Consider the following 17,529-nt stretch of genomic DNA (forward strand, 5'->3'; position numbering starts at 1 on the left):
CAAAACGACCAGGATACAGAACAAGCCGTTATACGGTTTTGCAAGGACGCCGACCTCTTTTGGAAAATTTAAGCGTGCGATAATGAACAGGATTGTAACAAACACTCATAATTACTTGCTCGGTAAAAGGGGGGCCAATCAGCGATGCCTCCTCTTACTCAAGAGCCGAAACAGCCTTAATGGTCTGAAAGGCTCTCTAATAAATAAAAAAAAAAAAAAAAAAAACAAGTTGTCCACTTTTTGCAAGCGATTTTCTCGAATCGCGGTTTTTGGTTTTGTGCCCTAATGAAATGTTTGGCTCGAAACGTTCCGATTGTTTACGATTTCTTTTTGGCGGGAATCACTTCACCTGACTAAATTATTTGCTAGTTTTTTAAAGCAAGAACCTGTAAATATAAAATTTTGAGAAATCATTGTAATAAATATTGGCCAAATTCAAATTGCAATTCTAGAGTTATAAATACCATTTTTCTTTCAGATAAAGTAGCACAAGCTAGATAAATGGAGCTCCGAAGCGGAATGAAAGTCTCGCGCCCGTTAGCACATGATTCGAGCAATCGGAAACGGGCCCGTCTTGGGGACGCTGTCCCAGCGGCAGATCTGTGCCCGCATCTTCCGACCGAACTGCTGGAGATGATTTTCCGTACGTTGGACAAAAAGTCGCTGCTGCGGATTCGACTAACGTGCCGCCGTTGGAGGGAAATCGTGGACCGGAAGGTTTCGTTGCAGAACAGATTCGGCATTGTATTTCCACGTGGGCTCGTGATGAATCGAAAGTTTCGGCCGGAGAATCTGTTTCCCGCAATTTTTGCCTTATTGCAACAGAACAAAATCATCCGGGTCGGCCTGTGGTGGCCATCGTTCGGAGAGCGACTGACAACGTTATTCATTTGGAATTGTGAAATATCACTTCCGACATTTTTGGAAATGCTCCGTTACACGCCGAATCTGAGCGAGCTGGATATGCGTGGTGCCATCTACACATCTACTGACGAACCAAGAACGGCGGACTTTAAGTTGCATAAGCTTCATACGCTTGATGTGGGATTTACAGCCAGAGCGTTCGACGTTTATTCGAAAATATTTCCAAGCTTGACCAGTCTTATAGCACCCAAAAGGCTAAACAACACCCATCAATTAGAGTCATGCCACTTAATACGTTCCGTTCAGACCACGCTGGAAAAGCTGGCGATTAGATTTACACCATTCGTCCTGGACCAGATGAGTAGCATGGATCAGTTAAGATTGAGAACGGTGTTTCTATCTGGAGAAAGTAACAATGCTGTAATGCTGAGTCGAATTCAACCATCGATCGAACAGCTTTTTGTTCTGGATCATTCGCTTACAAGTGCGGTAAGCTTTTTTTTTAATTTTGTTAAAGGTATGCTTTCAACTAATCACCTCTCATTTTTAGCAAATTTGTGAAACCGGTAAAAATCTACCAAATCTCAAGAAAATTGATACCACAGTTGATTTGGATGGAACAAGCACTGCCTCGTTCCTTGCCAACATGGTACAGCTTACGCATCTTCGAATCCAAGGAGTACGAAGTCCATCGCTGAACTTCTGCGGACACAAAACGCCAAAGCTGAGGGCTCTGGATTTGAAGACATTTGACTTGGCGCAGAACTGTCTGCAATCGTACCTCAAGTACTGTCAAAATCTAAGGATTCTTCGGCTCGAGAGTTGTACCGTTCACAGTTGGTCGGAGATATTGTCCGACGAACTGCCCTCATCATTGCGTCATCTCACGCTGAGGAAAATCCACGTGCTGGAAAACCGTGCGATCTTTACACACCGGACGTTCAATTTCGAGAACGTGAGCATTGGTAGCTGCAATGTGTCCGCTTCTTGGATTATTCAGCTGGTTAAGCTGTGTCCTCAAATCGACTATCTGTACATCAACGAGACATGCGTCGATGACGCTACAGTTGAGGAGATTTGCCGTCAAGCGCGCCGATTGAGGGTCCTCTGTCTTCACAACTGTAATATCACCGACGTGTCCGTGGAGCCCATGGTCGAGCATTGTTCCGAGTTGCGGTGGCTGCGAGTTTTTCCCAAAGAGACGCTTTCGATGGTTGCTTACGATCGGCTAAGAAGAGCGAAAAACGTCAAGATAAGTTACTTGTGAAAGCATCGTTTACGGTAGAGGTATTGTCAGTGTTGTTAATGCAATTTTAGTTCGTTGACTTGAAATAAAAACCCCTATTAATAATCAAAGCGGTCATGCTGGAACACGGCACGCGGTTTCCCGAGATTCCTTGAAATTTCTGTTTGTTGTCTAAAGCATTAACTTTAAACAAAGTTTGAACTTAACAAGAAAATGTTACATTTATTGAACCTTATCATCATTGCTAGTGTTCTCCTCCACTTCAGGATTGTCTTTATCAGCTTCTGGTGTCTCCTTACCCGCTTCAACATTTTCAGCATTTCCCTCAACCTCCTTCGAATCCTCCTTACCCGCTTCCTGCTTTCCCTCATCAGCCTTCTTCTCACCATCTCCTGCCGGCTGCCCACCCTCCTCCCCTTCCTCCTCCTCCTCCTCGCTCTCACTCTTGTCCGATTCCTGCTCCTTCCGTGGCTTCTTCCCCCGGCCAGACTGCTTCGCCTTCTTCTTTTTCAACCGTTTTGCGCGCTTCTTGGCCGTACGCTCCTCCGCCTCCTGCCGGTTCCGCTCCAGCTTGTCCTGGAACTCGTCGTTCAGCTCCTCCGCGCGGCTCTTTTCCTGGATTTGCTTTTGGCGGGCGTACTCCTTCCGCCGCAGGTGACGATACACGTGAAACTCGCCCGAACCGGCACCCGCACTGGAGCCCATCACGTTGCGCACAAAGGACGGGATGGCCGACGAGAAGTCGCGCGCCTTCGGGTGTTCCGGGATTATGACGGGCTTTTCCTGGGCGGTAGCGGGAAAACAGTTAGCAATCGTATGTACGCAGCAGTAAACAATGAGACTTACGGGATTCTTCATCAGCTTTTCCAGCTTGGCGCGCTGGATGTCGGCGGCATTGCGGACCACAAACTTTTTCTTCTCAAAGTCCTTGTCCACCGTCTTGACTTCGTTGCGAATTTCCATGATATTGCTGATAGTTGTTGCAGAAATGCTACGAAGATTTCCAAATTTTAGTTTGTTTTGGCAAAATAATTTGCTTTAAGACTGTTTTGTAAACATAATTTGACAGAACAAAAGTTGTAGAAAGAAGGTGTTCCTTCAAGATATGAGGGGTGCTTCAATCGTCAGAGAAAGTTCGAAACAACTTGAGTGAAAACCGAAACCTACTCAAAATTGAGTAATCGTCAGGTTTTGTTTATTTTATGGACCAACACGACAAAAAGAAGCCAAATTTTGACGCTTTAATTGAGTTTCTACCTTGGTTTTTACTGTATTGTTACCGTAAATATAAAATAGACCCCACCTAAGCGGTCTTTAGTAGTATGCTGACAGAGAAGGGGGGCTTTATCCTATTCGGAAGGTTTAGCTAGACCATCAGGCCACGAGACAAAAGCCCCCGTTACGGTGTCGAGAGAAATCGGAGCTTCAAGGTGGCAGCCAAGCCTCAAGACTAGGCAATCGCAGTCTTGGTTTGGTGGCTTACCGAAGTAATCCATCGGGGCTTCAGTGTACTTGGAACATTCAAAACGACGATTCAAACTCTCCAAGAGCCTGCTGCACTGCCGTTCTACGCATAATTGTCCCATGTTCAAAAAAGTGGAACTGAGAAAAACGCGATTGAAATTTGACGATCGATTTCTGTGTTTCTACGCACAGTTGTCCCGTGTGTTGTTATTCGTCCTATGTGTCCCCAATCGCCCCAGTTAGTAGTTTATCACTCTTATTTATGATCCTCTTGCTATACAGTGCTATGCTTCGTATAACTAATGATTCTTAGAAAGAAAATACTTGGTGGGACAATTATGCGTAAAAGTGTAACGATAAGACAAAAAGACTTGGTGTTGTTTTTTGATGAGTTTCCGGACAAAGTACTAGATTTTATGGGTTTTTCGAAAAGTATACGACAAAATAAACTTAAAAATGTCAAAAGGTCAATCTCTCGGTCAAAATCGTCAAAAAATGACATGGGACAATTATGCTCAGAACGGCAGTGCAGGCGCCGAAAAGATGACGTGTGGAGTCGGTTTCGTAGTGATTGAGGACCAGCAGAACCGAGTCATTAAACGGAAGGTGATGGATGATCGGATCTGCGTGTTGAGAATAAAGGGCAAATTTTTCAACTACAGCCTGATCCAACATCGACGCTTTCTACGAGCGTCTTGTTAAAAGCTATGGAGAAGCAAACGCGCAGGTCGGCAGGCAAGCCTTCTTCATCCTGTTATAGGCAAGGAGAATCTTCATCCTCGCAAAAAATACAACGGCCTACAACGACCCGTTTAGTCGCAGCCAGAGCAATGGCTGTCTTTAGCACCGGATCTTTTTCGGATCTCTTCCGCTGACTTTCACTTGTAATTACACTCAACCCCCGGTGGTTGGTCACTTTTTCGTTTGACATTTTTTTAGTTTGTACCCCGTTGGTTGGACAAAGTCAAACTAAAAAGTGACAAACTGTCACTTTTTACACGGCGCTCACGCACACTATCAAAACAAACATTTGATAGTGTGTGTGAGCCTAGGGTGTAATATGGTTGTATGGAAAAAAATAAAATTGTCCAAATCTAATGAGCACAGCAACTTTTAAGTACCTTTTGGGGTCCTAAACAACTCCCCAAAGTTTGGGAACGATTGGTTTAGTCCTCACTTCGCGCAAAGCGATTCAATTTTCTATGGGAATTTGTATAGGGGTAATTCTCTACCAACTCACACGAAATCGGGAAAAGTTGCCCCGACCCCTCTTCGATTTGCGTGAAACTTTGTCCTAAGGGGTAACTTTTGTCCCTGATCACGAAACCGAGGTCCGTTTTTTGATATCTCGTGACGGAGGGGCGGTACGACCCCTTCCATTTTTGAACATGCGAAAAAAGAGGTGTTTTTCAACTATTTGCAGCCTGAAACGGTGATGAGATAGAAATTTGGTGTCAAAGGGACTTTTATGTAAAATTAGACGCCCGATTTGATGGCGTACTCAGAATTCCGAAAAAACGTATTTTTCATCGAAAAAAACACTAAAAAAGTTTTAAAAATTCTCCCATTTTCCGTTACTCGACTGTAAAAAAATTTGGAACATGGCATTTTATGGGAAATTTAATGTACTTTTCGAATCTACATTGTCCCAGAAGGGTCATTTTTTCATTTAGAACAAAAATTTTCATTTTAAAATTTCGTGTTTTTTCTAACTTTGCAGGGTTATTTTTTAGAGTCTAACAATATTCTACAAAGTTGTAGAGCAGACAATTACAAAAATTTTAATATATAGACATAAGGGGTTTGCTTATAAACATCACGAGTTATCGCGATTTTACGAAAAAAAGTTTTGAAAAAGTTACTTTTCGCGTTTCTTCTTTGTTTCGTCGTCCGTGTCTGTCGCGGGTGACCATGAATGGCCATGATCGATGACGACCAACTTTTTCAAAACTTTTTTTCGTAAAATCGCGATAACTCGTGATTTTTATAAGCAAACCCCTTATGTCTATATATTAAAATTTTTGTAATTGTCTGCTCTACAACTTTGTGGAACATTGTTACACTCTAAAAAATAACCCGGCAAAGTTAGAAAAAACACGAAATTTTAAAATGAAAATTTTTGTTCTAAACAAAATAATGACCCTTCTGGGACAATGAAGATTCGAAAAGTACATTAAATTTCCCATAAAATGACACGTTCCAAAAATTTTTACAGTCGAGTAACGGAAAATGGGAGAATTTTTAAAACTTTTTTAGTGTTTTTTTCGATGAAAAAAACGTTTTTTCGGAATTTTGCGTACGCTATCAAATTGGGCGTCTAATTTTACACAAAAGTCCCTTTGACACCAAATTTCTATCTCATCACCGTTTCAGGCTGCAAATTATTGAAAAACACCTCTTTTTTCACATGTTCAAAAATGGAAGGGGTCGTACCGCCCCTCCGTCACGAGATATCAAAAAACGGACCTCGGATTCGTGATCAGGGACAAAAGTTACCCCTTAGGACAAAGTTTCACGCAAATCGAAGAGGGGTCGGGGCAACTGCTGTGTGAGTTGGCGGAGAATTACCCATAGGGAAAACCATTTTTTTGGATTTTGATATTTATAAATTTCACGCATCACGCTGTACTCGAACCGGATTCATATTCGAATACTCTGAAAGATGCTCTACAACTTTCCCGAAGAGAGTATGGTGCTAACTTGCTCCTATAAAAAGATACAGCGTGTTCAAAACTCGTCTAAAACGTGTTTTTTGCTCGAAAATCACGTTTTAGACGAGTTTTGAGGACGCTGTATCTTCTTTCATGGGCAAGTTAGCATCATACTCTCTTCGGGAAAGTTGTAGAACACCTTCCAAAGCATACGAATACGAATCCGGTTTTAGTACAGCTTGAAACTTGGATTTTTTAAATATTAAATTCAAAAAAATGATTTTTCCCATACAAATTTATATGGAAAATTGATTCGCATTGCGCAAAGTGAGGACTAAACCAATCATTCCCAAACTTTGGGGAGTTGTTTAGGACCCCAAAAGGAACTGAAAAAATGCTGTGCTGGAAAATCGATTTTGATATTACACCCTAGTGTGAGCCCCGTGTAAAAGGGGTGTCAAACCAAAAAGTGACCCCGTTCGTTTGACATCAGTTGGTGTCAAACCATCGGGGTTTGAGTGTGTAACTGGGGACTCCAGCAACCAAACAAAACGTGTTTGTTTACATTGAGTGCTCTCGCATTTGTTTATTCAAGGTCAAACATTAAAACGTGTTTTTCTCTGGTCGTCAAAAAGCGACATGCGACAAGTTACCACTATCATTTTCTTTCTCTGCACGAATGTATTTTTGGTGAGAGTCAAATAACTTTGCTCTGTTCTAATACTCACTAATTAGAGAAATTTCAAGTTCGACAAGTTTTTCGGATTTGGGGCGAGTCAAAAAAGGAAAAATATTATATTTCCAAGGATTTCTTTCAAACAACTTAAACCAGATGGCAATTTCACTTTTAAATATATTTTATTACCATTCTCAATATTATTTACAAAGAGAAGTATGCTGTTTTGTCCCAAAGGGTATTGGTTTTGTTCTTTCATTTTGCTGCGGAAAATTGTTAGGTTAGTTTTGTTGTTGTTGTAAGATTTTCATATGTATGTCATTAAACCGCTTGGATTTATCGTAACTGTTGTTTGTTATTTTTCTGAGATGATTCAAATGTAGTTTTGCTTGTAATTTTTTGTTTTAGTGTATGTTTAATTCGTTTCGGCATTTTTTTCTCATGTTTCTTTTTTCTTTCGAAAGCTTTGCATATTTTTCCCTCACTTCTTGTTTTTGATTTTTCATCAACACCTGTTAAGAAGAGGAATATGGTAGCATGAATCGTACGTTTTCTTTTCACATATTTTAATTTCGTGTCAATTTGCTTGGGTTTTTCTGTTTTTTTTTCTTCTTGTTTTTATTTTCTTTCGATCCAATCAGCCATACAAACTAATCCTAAAAGTATTTGCACTCTCTTTAAAAGATTATAAGATGATTAGCTGCTCTTTCTCTCTTGCTAAAACCTTTTTTTTTTGTTTAGTCACTCTTCCTTCAGCGTTTTCATGTTTAAATCGAAAATTTCGTCAGCGCACAATTGTTTGCTTTCGACGCGAGGTTTCTTCAACAGAGTCCTTAGAATGAGTTTTTTTGTTAAATTTCAAACGGATAATTTTCTCTCTAGTACGTCACCATTGAGGAAGTTTATCGACTAGTCACGATTGTAAATTTTATTTGCCTGTAAGCTAAAAAATAAAATCAAATCGTTTTCATCGCAATGGTAAAAGTTTTCAACAAAAATCAAAGTTTTGCAGTTCTGAAAGTAACAAAAAGGAATGTTTCAACACAAAACAGTAACTGAAAATGATAAGAAACTCTGTCGAAAGACCTAGCGCGCACCTGGCAAACTTTTTCGCGCCAACTTTCAAATGATATTTTTCAACGCAAAAAAAAGACTCAAAATAATTAGCGCAAACTAAATTATCAGAACTTTTTCAAGCCTTCACATCGTCTCTTTTTTCCGTGCATTTCCTCACACTTGGAGGGGAAAATCGCGGATTTGAGTCTGGTTCGAAATCGCAAATTCAGAATTATAAGCTGCTTCTCTTTCATGATTCTATCATTGCGGGGCACTTTGAATGACGTTTCAAGCAAAAAATTGGCAAATTTGGAACGAGTGGTGCTTGCGTTGGTGTGTGTGGGTGGCGTGTAATTGTGTGTGATTCTCGACTTTTTTTTTTGATCGGAGAAAAATGTGTTATCGAAAAATAGCGCATTTCTATAAAAACTATAACTTTATCTTTCTTTCGCAGCTAGACAACTTTCATCAAGCTTAAACATTTGCGGAGAATCAACTCATCAATTTTCAAGCAACATTCAGTAGGTAAAGGTGATAGATTTTTCGCTCTTTCTCTCTCTTTTTCAATTAAAACTTTTCACTTAAGAATGCAATAAGTTTCCGTTTTATCGGTTAGCTATAGATCTAAGGTTCATTTTTTTGTTGTTTATTTTTATGTTTTCTCTACCTTTGCATTAACTGTAATCAATAATTTAATAACCATCGCTTCTTATTCGTTTCTAATATTTCTTCTTTTAAATTCCCCCTGCTGTAAACTCTCTTTCTCTCGTGTACCCGGCTTTCGTACTTGTCCAGTATTAGTTAGTAATTTTCCAGTTTCAGTGTGTACTTTTTACAAGATGGACTAAACGTAATTTGCGGATTATATGTTTTCTCTTACGATTATCGGCGGCACAGCACTTGCTCTCTTGCTCTCACATTCGTCGCGTTCTCACTCTCTCAGCATTTCTCACATCATCATTCTCCCTAAATTTTAGTTACGCGTGTTATCACTAGCGCGCAGTGGCAAAAAAAGTGCGATCTTTGTTTTATTTTAAATTATTCTTTTTGTGATTGTAAAAAATAATTTGCTAATATTTGTGTGTTTGTAAATGTGAGTGTGTGGTAAAAATTACTCTCGAAATCGAGCTACGACATTCTTCCTGATTTAAATTTGTTATATTTACACGGGAATGAAACAACTCGCGCACGCGCGCGCACAAAGAAGAAAATCATTTGCGCAAATCCAGTAGAATGTTTGAGCAGCAGCTCCCAAAAAGCAGGCAGTTTGAAAAGAGAATGGTTTTCTCTCTCTCCGACAGCATTGCATTTTCGTACTTTTCGCTCGTCTTCTCTCACGCGTTGCGCTCTGGCGTAACTTTTGTTTCGAGCAGAGCGCAGAGAGTGAGAGCAAACACGGAAAAAAATAATTTGGAAAATTCAATAAAATTAGCTACAAAATGTGCATTTTTCCTAACCTCGTTGCGGTACTAGATTGAACACAATTTTACTCGCTAGTTATCCAAAAGATTGCATTTCGATGTCGCGTTGTGCTACAGTTCCAAAATCTTAACGCTGATATTGAGCAGTTTGGTGAGCTAGTGTAGCATACACGGTATGCGACACGTCACGCCAATCTAGTACTACTACTGAGCGAGATGAAACATTTGGGTTTGCTCCAGTACTGCACTGTAAACATCCTCTCGCCGGCAGAATCTCTCCGAATCTGTCCAAGGGAGAAATTGTCTCTCTTTGCAGTACTAGAACGAAACCCGCAAAAACGCACCAATTCTGGACTTCCGGACGATGTTCTGTCCCCATTTAAACGACCCCCCAGGACGCGGAAAGACCCTCGAGACCTTCGAACCGAACGAGCTGCTTCTGGCTGCTTGTGCGCACGATAAGAGAGAACAACAATAATCGAACGCAAACAGTTTCGTCACATTTTGCAAATCGTTTCTTTTTCGTTCGTAGGCGTTGCGTTGGTGGTGATAGTACTCAGTCGTCTTGGTCGTTCAGGTCAGGCGTTCCCCTTCATCGATCGCGGCCGCGTGGCCGCGCAAGCCCGCGCTCGCTCCGTCCAAAATCATGTTTTTTGCTTCATCTGCGTTTGTTTTTTTTTTGTTTGCTTGATTTTCCCAATATAGTTTCTACTACTTTCTAAGAATAGGTAATTATAAGAATAGAATATGATAATATGTATTTTTTGTTGTTGTAAATTTTTGCATGCTTGCATCGCTATAATCAGTATGTTGCTGCTGTTTTTTGTTGTTTTTATGCTGACTGTGGTGTGGGTAGTTTAAGGTTCAAACTATGGAAACTTGTTTTGTTTGCTATCAATGCTGATTTCATTAAAAGAAGGAGATTAATTTTTGAGTGTTCTTTTTGCTTGCCTGTTACTGGTACAATTGTAAATCTTAGCTTGGTTATCCATATGTTATGTGTTTTTTCTTCTTCTGTGTATTGTGTTTGTAGAATGTTAGTGTGTGTGTGTGTTTGTTTTGCATTTTGCTTGCGTATGTTTTGTAGAACTTTTAGTTACTGAAATAGAGATACCTCTGCTGTTCAGTTGCAGCTGCTGCAACAACAACATTCCGGCGGCGTTCTGCTGTTCTCCTTCCCCTGCGGCGTGCGGGCGCGCGCGCGCGCTTGGATGTTTGCCTGTTTCACACACTCCACTCCAATCACTATTGAGTTAGTAGTAGTAGTACAAAAAAAGAACAATTGAAAGCGAGACGGCTTGCGGAACCGTGGCGTCGCCGCTTAGCGACACTCCCAAACCTTGACCGTCGTGTCCACGCTGCCCGATATGACGTACGGGTGAGATTTATGCATATCTGGAAGAGAGATAAACGATAAAATTACAAGTTATAGAAAATTTAGAATTAAAAAAAATTATTCATATGAGTTACTGTACAATTTTAAGAAATATCAACAAAAGTAGGTATTGCGCTTGAGCTTGCGACATGGAGGACTTTCGCAATCGCGTTTAATTCCCGCAAATCTGTCGTTATGCCTTCCAAGGTGCGATCGGGTTGCAGTCCTCGACACAAACGCACGAACTGTAATAACAAGTAAGCTGTACACTTGAGTACCGATTTGTTTTTCAAAATTTTACAATCTTAGCCGCCGGAGTGCCTTCCAAGTGGCGCTGTTATGGAAAGAGCATATTTTTACGATAAAACCTACTTTTTGCTAAAAATAAGCAACTTTAACTGGTGGAATCCTATGGGAAACTGCCTAAACATGTCTTTAAAATAAGTAAGGTTAATATATAAATTGCTTTTTGATTTTTACAAATGATCTTTTGATTACTTTTATTAGTTTTAAGCTTTGTTTAGTTTAGTTTTGTTTGTTTTATTAATTTTATTGGCGAACTGGTACAAGTAGTTCATTTTGCGCATCTATTTGAGTTGTGTAATTGAAACTGTTACGAATAATAAAATTGTTTTGACCCTCTACTGCCCAAATTTTGCTTTCGAAAAAAAACAAAATTTCCCGTGCTCAGGAGGTAATTTTGAGCAACTTTTGTTCTACGGAAAACTTTACTTTATCTTGTTTTGTATTCATCTTGTTTATTTTTTTTTGTATTTTAATTTGCATTTATCTTGTTTACTTTACATTAGTTTGTGATAGTATTTGGCTTACTCTTGATTTAGCTAAAACTTTGTGGGGGCCTTCTCTATGACCAAATATAGTGTGTCATTGGTTCACCCATACAAGTCTCCATACAATTTTGGCTGCCGTCCATACAAAAATGGTACCGTAAAACGGGGTGACTTTGATAGCCGGGGTGACTTTGATAGGTTTGCGATTTTTCCGCAAAATGAAGAGTACAATTAAAATACGTAAGGAATGGTTTAGAAACATAATGACCGTGGTAGAGAAGTGTTCAAAGTACCTCAAGAAGAACTTTTCATAAAATTTTGTCAAGTTTTAAAAGTTAGTTAACTATAGTTAAGAAAATGTTGATGAAAGTCATTATTTTTAACTTCTCAAAGTGTCATGATTTTCTCAATGAACATGATTTTTAATCGAAAAACGGAATGAATTTTTGGATTCTTTGGACAGTTTTCCACTAGGAGAAGGTTAACAAAGTTTGTAAATAATTAATAATATGTGTTTTTGAAACACAATTAAAAAAAATCTCCAAATTTATAGGCAATTTCAGTTGAACAAATTTCATGTAAAATGTGAAAACTTGTGATTCGTGCTTTGAATTCAGTATAAAATGCAATATATAAATCGATAATTTTCGTTCGTTTTCGTTTTCGTTTTACGGAGCAAGGTGGGGGACGCGGCCTCAAGTCAGTCCAAGTCCGGTTTCTTGTGGAAAAAAGGGTAGTGGCCGAACTAGTATTGCATACCAAATGAACACCACCGGAAGATATAGGGGATCGGGAGGGGGGAGGTGAAAGAAAATTAGTGTTGATGTGAGTAGTAAGAACTTGGATGATTTGAGCAGTTACGGTAATCTAAGTTTAACACTGAATAAAGAAAATCTGAAATTGTGATTCAAAGTAAGAAGGCCCGGAATAAATTAAATTATTAGTTAATTAAATAAGAAAATGTAACTAATCGGAGATTTATACAAAAGAAACCTATGATGTATTCCAAATTTAAAGGAAATAAAAAATACTAGAGAAAAAAAGATGAAAACTAACTGCCGACCTGTCACGTCCGTCAATAGTCTTGTCGTACATTACAACTAGAAACAGATCTGCCAATGAAATGTTACACTTCGTTCAAATCAACTAATCATTTCAGTCCAATTATTCATCGACGGAAAACTATCTAACTTTAATCAACAACCTAAACTAAACTGTCTGAAAGTAAATTTAATCTCAAATCCCCGAATGTTTTATTATAACGCCAAATAAGGTAAAGGATCTTGTTTTTAAACCAGTCTTGCCTCTTCCAAAAACCAATAAACATAAATGAACAGTTCATAAGTTGAACACTAGTAATCAAGACGACTATTTCATGCCATTCATTTCATTAGGGCATAGAGCTTTGCAAACAAGAGTGCATCTCTATTATACCTTATGTAAACTGTCATTTGAGTGAAGGAGACACACTCCTGTTCACAAAACCCATGCGTCCTTTTGAAATGTTAGGCTCCATTTGATCGTCAAGGCTCCAGTAGACCCTCGATTCGCAACAATGGTCGATACAACCATAATCCGAAAACCGTTAGTTCAACAGATTAACGAATTTTGTCCGATATCATCGCACTATTGATTGACCGAGACTCTATGGAAATTTTGACATATCAAAATGCTACGTAATAATATTTTTTTTTAAATAAATTTCAAAATCTATTCAATCCTACAATGCCTAGAAGAGGCCTCTGTTTCTGTTGTGAGTAAGCGCTGGTTTCAGAGTTCATTTTTCAATTTAAAAGGGGTGGGAGACGACTAATTTGCTTCATGAACTCCTACTCGGCCTTGGGACCACCTCTTAAGACACTGATGGCTCCTAGCTAGGAATTAAACCTAGACACAGCGTCGAGGCCCGCTTCGCATGGCAAAAATGTTGGCTGGGGGGAAGTGATATTATCACGAAATTTTATTTTAAAGCCAACATTGCTAACGGCGTCGAGGTCCTTACTCATGCCCAAGGATATATAAATCGATAATTTTATAAACAAAACTAGTTTTAACAAATTTCAGGCGAAATTCCGACTTTTTAACAATTTTACCTAAATTTTCTGTGTATTTTGCTAAAAAGCTTATACACTTAGTTAACTAAATATAAACATTGTTTTTTTTTTTTCTTAAAAACTATATCAGCTACTTTAGTGATGGTACAATTAGCGTACAAATAAAGTTTGAACATCTTAAATATGATTTTAACAAGAAAAACTATGACTATCAAAGTCACCCCAGAATTAAAACTAAGAATTTTTAACGTAAATATTTTTCTAAACATTATTGAAAAAACTTTTTTTCCGAAATAGTGCAAGAACTTTGTGTAGTCTACCCCAGTACATGTTTTAAAAATAATAATCTTGAGAAAAACCTTACCTGTTGGAAAATATTCTAAAAACAAATTGAAATCCTATCAAAGTCACCCCGGTTTACGGTATGTAAATATTCAAACAGCTGTAACTTTTGAAAGAATTTTCTGATCAATTTGGTGTCTTCGGCAAAGTTGTTGGTATTGTTGAGGACTTTTGAGAAAGAAAAACATAGGTACACGGAAAAAAATGCAGATTTTTTAATCAACTTTTTTTTCACTAAAACTCAATTTCCCAAAATACGTAATTTTTTGATTTTCGAGATTTTTTGATATGTTTTAGGGGACAATAATCCGCAACTTTTGAGCCATAGAGAAACATGGTCAAAAAATCTGCCACCGAGTTATGATTTTTTGAAAAAATAGAGTTTTATGCAAAAACAAATTTGACGTTATTTTATAATGCAAAATTGAATTTGCAATCGAAAACTACTTTACAGATTTTTTGATAAAGGGCTCCGTTTTCAAGATATAGCCACCGAAAGTTTGATTTTAGCGAAATATTAGCAGTTTTTCGATTTTTAAAAATAGTGACCATGAGTGACCATTTCCAAAAATATTTTTTTTGAAAAGTTTAGAAAATTTGCTATAAAGTTGTCTAAGAGACATTGAAGATTGGACTTCGGGTTGCTGAGATAGAGCCGCTTTAAGAAAAAGAAAAAGAAACACGAAAATTGAAGTTTTCTAAATCTCAGCAACTAATGGTCCGATTTTTAATGTTAAAGCATGAATCATTCGTGAAATTTTCCGATCTTTTCGAAAAAAATATTTTGAAATTTTTTAAATCAGGACTAACATTTTAAATGGGCGTAATATTCAATGTTTGGCCCTTTTTAGTTTTTAGTTTTTAGTGCAATCGTATAATGGTCATTGTACTCAGAAAAATAAGCTTTTTAGTTGTGAACAATAATATAAGATAAGCAATTTAAACTTAATTTTGGGACCCAATTCTATTTTTACTTGTTGTATTATTATGCAGATCAAAAATTAAATTGAATGACGAAAAGTAAAACGCAACGCTCGAACGAAATTTTCTAAATCGGTACGTATTTTGAATTTTTTTCTTGTAAAATGTGAGTTCAACCGAAAAAGAACTCAGAATTGCGTGGTAACTAATTTAAAAATAAATTTGTGCAGTTCTTCAGTACTCACCGAGCGAGGTGCAGAAGTGCTGGTGCGCGTACAGGGTCTTCATACAGCGCTTGTTGCGCAGGTCCCAGACGCGCAACGTTTTGTCATCGCTGGCGGAAATCATGTACTTGCCGCCAGGATGGAACACGATGCCCCGGACCCAGTTGTCGTGGCCGGCGAGCGTGAACAGACACAGCCCGGAGCTGACGTCCCAAATCTGCGAATTAAAAGGGGGAACATTCGTTAGAATTTAGAATAAACCAATTGTGTGAAGGTGCGGTTCAACTCACCCTAATCGTCTTATCTCTGGATCCCGACGCTAGGAACGGTCCCTGGTGAGCTCCCTTTTTGTTGTCCGCTCCAGCTGCCTCGTTGATGGCCGCCGTGGCCGATTCTGGCGCCCAGGCAATGCACTCGACGGTGTTTTCGTGCTCTCGCAGTTCGGCCTGCAAATAATGAATAATAAAATCCCATTTGATTTTCCTATTCTAGCCGATGAAGCCTTCGACCACCTACCTTGCACTCCTTGGAGTTGGTCTGCCATACCCGCACGGAGTGGTCGTTTGAGCAGGACGCCATCAGCGAGCCGTCCACGTTGACGCGCACCATCCGGACCCACTCGCGGTGCCCGGTGAACGTTTTCACGCAGTAGCCGGTGGCCACCTCCCACATTTTGATGGTTTTGTCGCGGGACGCCGACAGCAGGTAGTCGCCGGCCGGGACGAACGAGACGGACGACACGTTGTGGTCGTGGCCGTGCATGGTTTTGATGCACTCGTACGTCTGCTGGAAGTCCCACAGCTTGATCGAGAGGTCTGAACTGCAGGAGGCTGGCAAATGGAAAGGAAAATGGAAGGTTTTTTAGATTTTTTTATCGAACATGCACTAATGTAGCTATAGAAGGTGAGTCATCCCTTCTAGGTTTGTCTTAAATCCGAACAAGTTGTATCTTGGCATTAAAATAGATGTAGGGCATCTCAAATTATTTTCCTCCCTAATAATTCATGAAAGTTGCATTTTTTTAGTACGTTTTATTAAAGCTTTAAACTTCTACAAAATAATAAAAAAAAATCGAAGCGAAATCGCTTCGCGACCTGAGCACTGGCCCACCACACACCCCCACACCAAAATGCTCAAAACTTAACTAAAAGGGGAGCTTTCTGGTGTGGACTCCTTACTAAAAAGAGTCCTAACAAATTTTGAAGACCGATTTTTCACTTTAATTTTCACATATCAATACGATTTTTTTTAAATTTTGATTTCAAGCTTATTTGGATGATTTTCTTTTTGGCAAAATCCAAATGGAATCGTTTATAGTCTGATAACGGGTTTCACACCGTACAGAAAATTAAACAAACTAAATTTTGATTGAAATTTTCATTTATTCGGGTTTCACACCATACAGAAGCAATTCAAAATTGGTTGTTTTTTGAAGCAAAAAAGAAAATCTACCGATTTGCTTGAATTTTTTTCCAAATATTTTTTTAAAGATCGTATTAATATGCAAAAATTAAGGTGAAAAATTGATCAAATATCCAAACAAACTGTACTCAGGTCGCTTCTACACACTAAAAGCTCACTACAAAATTTTGAAGTTGGTCCAGAATCAAACTACTTGAAAAATAGTAAGAAAAAGAAAGAAAGGAAAATTTAACTAAAAGAAACTAAAAACAAACAAAAATGCAACTAAAATACAAACGAAAATAAAAGAAAAATATCTAGAAATCATTGAAAATTTTGAATATCGCAGTCTCAAGGTCCAGGGTAAACTGTTCCTGGGACTGCGACAATCGAAACACCAAAAATATTTACAATCTACATTAACTTTGAAATTTGGTTCTGCTTGCAATTCCGTATTGGGAACTGCCGCAGTTGGTTCCAAATCAATTATAACACTTTGAATTTGGTTATCCGACAGTGAACCCGACGGAGTCGGATTCACCACAGATTCGTCCGAAAGGTTTGAATTGAAATAGTTACACATTGAATTTGGATCTGCAAGTGGATCCGTTTCCAGATCCACCGCAGAATGGTCGAAAAAGTTGCTCAAATCATCCGACGATGATTCCGGAACCGGGATCGCATCGTAGGCTAATTCCGCCAGCGATCGCGGTCCCGGAAACACCACAGACGGTTCAAAAATACGAATTCTTATACCTGCCAGTGGTTCCGGGACCGAAATCGCCGCGAAAGCTAGTTCCGCAAGCGATCTCGGGCCCGGAAGCACCGAATTCCGGCGAATTTCGTTTATCATTCCGAACCATTCTTGAACGGTGGCCTCAGTGGCCACATCGAGGTAATTATTCCGTAAATTTGTCATTTCTACATCCGGAACTTGGTCCGGAGTGAAATTTGAGTCCATTTGGGCCTGAAAAAAAGACCGAAAAATTATTCGGAAAAATTTGAGCAGCATACCTCCGTTCATGATGATCAGTTGGACTCAA

The 17,529-nt window shown here is 39.0% G+C and overlaps 4 protein-coding genes across 7 annotated transcripts in view; 2 read left to right on the plus strand and 2 right to left on the minus strand.

The window, feature by feature from the left end:
* Positions 1–17,529, plus strand: part of LOC120420420 (ubiquitin carboxyl-terminal hydrolase calypso) — a 227,525-nt gene that overhangs the window by 55,804 nt on the left and 154,192 nt on the right. The window lies entirely within an intron of this gene.
* On the plus strand, positions 308–2,131 carry LOC120420425 (uncharacterized). 2 transcript variants are annotated; one of them, XM_039583446.2, is made up of 3 exons: positions 308–415; positions 479–1,353; positions 1,415–2,131. In XM_039583446.2, the coding sequence occupies exons 2-3, from the start codon at positions 502–504 to the stop codon at positions 2,129–2,131; spliced, it is 1,569 nt and encodes a 522-aa protein (XP_039439380.1). In that variant the 5' UTR covers positions 308–415; positions 479–501. The 2 variants fall into 2 exon arrangements, with proteins under 2 accessions (XP_039439380.1, XP_039439381.1); XM_039583447.2 differs by having other exon boundaries at positions 318–388.
* LOC120420431 (PRKR-interacting protein 1 homolog) lies at positions 2,209–3,181 on the minus strand. 2 transcript variants are annotated; one of them, XM_039583454.2, is made up of 2 exons: positions 2,957–3,174; positions 2,302–2,893 (listed from the first exon to the last, which is right to left on the minus strand). In XM_039583454.2, exons 1-2 carry the CDS (start codon positions 3,071–3,073, stop codon positions 2,333–2,335), a joined length of 678 nt encoding a protein of 225 aa, XP_039439388.1. In that variant the 5' UTR covers positions 3,074–3,174; the 3' UTR covers positions 2,302–2,332. The 2 variants fall into 2 exon arrangements, with proteins under 2 accessions (XP_039439387.1, XP_039439388.1); XM_039583453.2 differs by having other exon boundaries at positions 2,209–3,181.
* Positions 7,501–17,529, minus strand: part of LOC120420426 (lissencephaly-1 homolog) — a 130,497-nt gene continuing 120,468 nt past the window's right edge. For both annotated transcript variants that reach the window (XM_039583448.2, XM_039583449.2), the window contains exons 4-7: positions 15,602–15,915; positions 15,376–15,531; positions 15,107–15,302; positions 7,501–10,773 (exon numbers count right to left, since the gene is read on the minus strand). In XM_039583448.2, coding sequence (XP_039439382.1) covers positions 10,700–10,773; positions 15,107–15,302; positions 15,376–15,531; positions 15,602–15,915 — 740 coding nt within the window. In that variant the 3' untranslated portion in view covers positions 7,501–10,699. The remainder of the gene's footprint in view (positions 10,774–15,106; positions 15,303–15,375; positions 15,532–15,601; positions 15,916–17,529) is intronic.

The sequence above is a fragment of the Culex pipiens genome, chromosome 2 (genome assembly GCF_016801865.2).
Source record: "Culex pipiens pallens isolate TS chromosome 2, TS_CPP_V2, whole genome shotgun sequence".
NCBI lineage: Eukaryota > Metazoa > Arthropoda > Insecta > Diptera > Culicidae > Culex > Culex pipiens.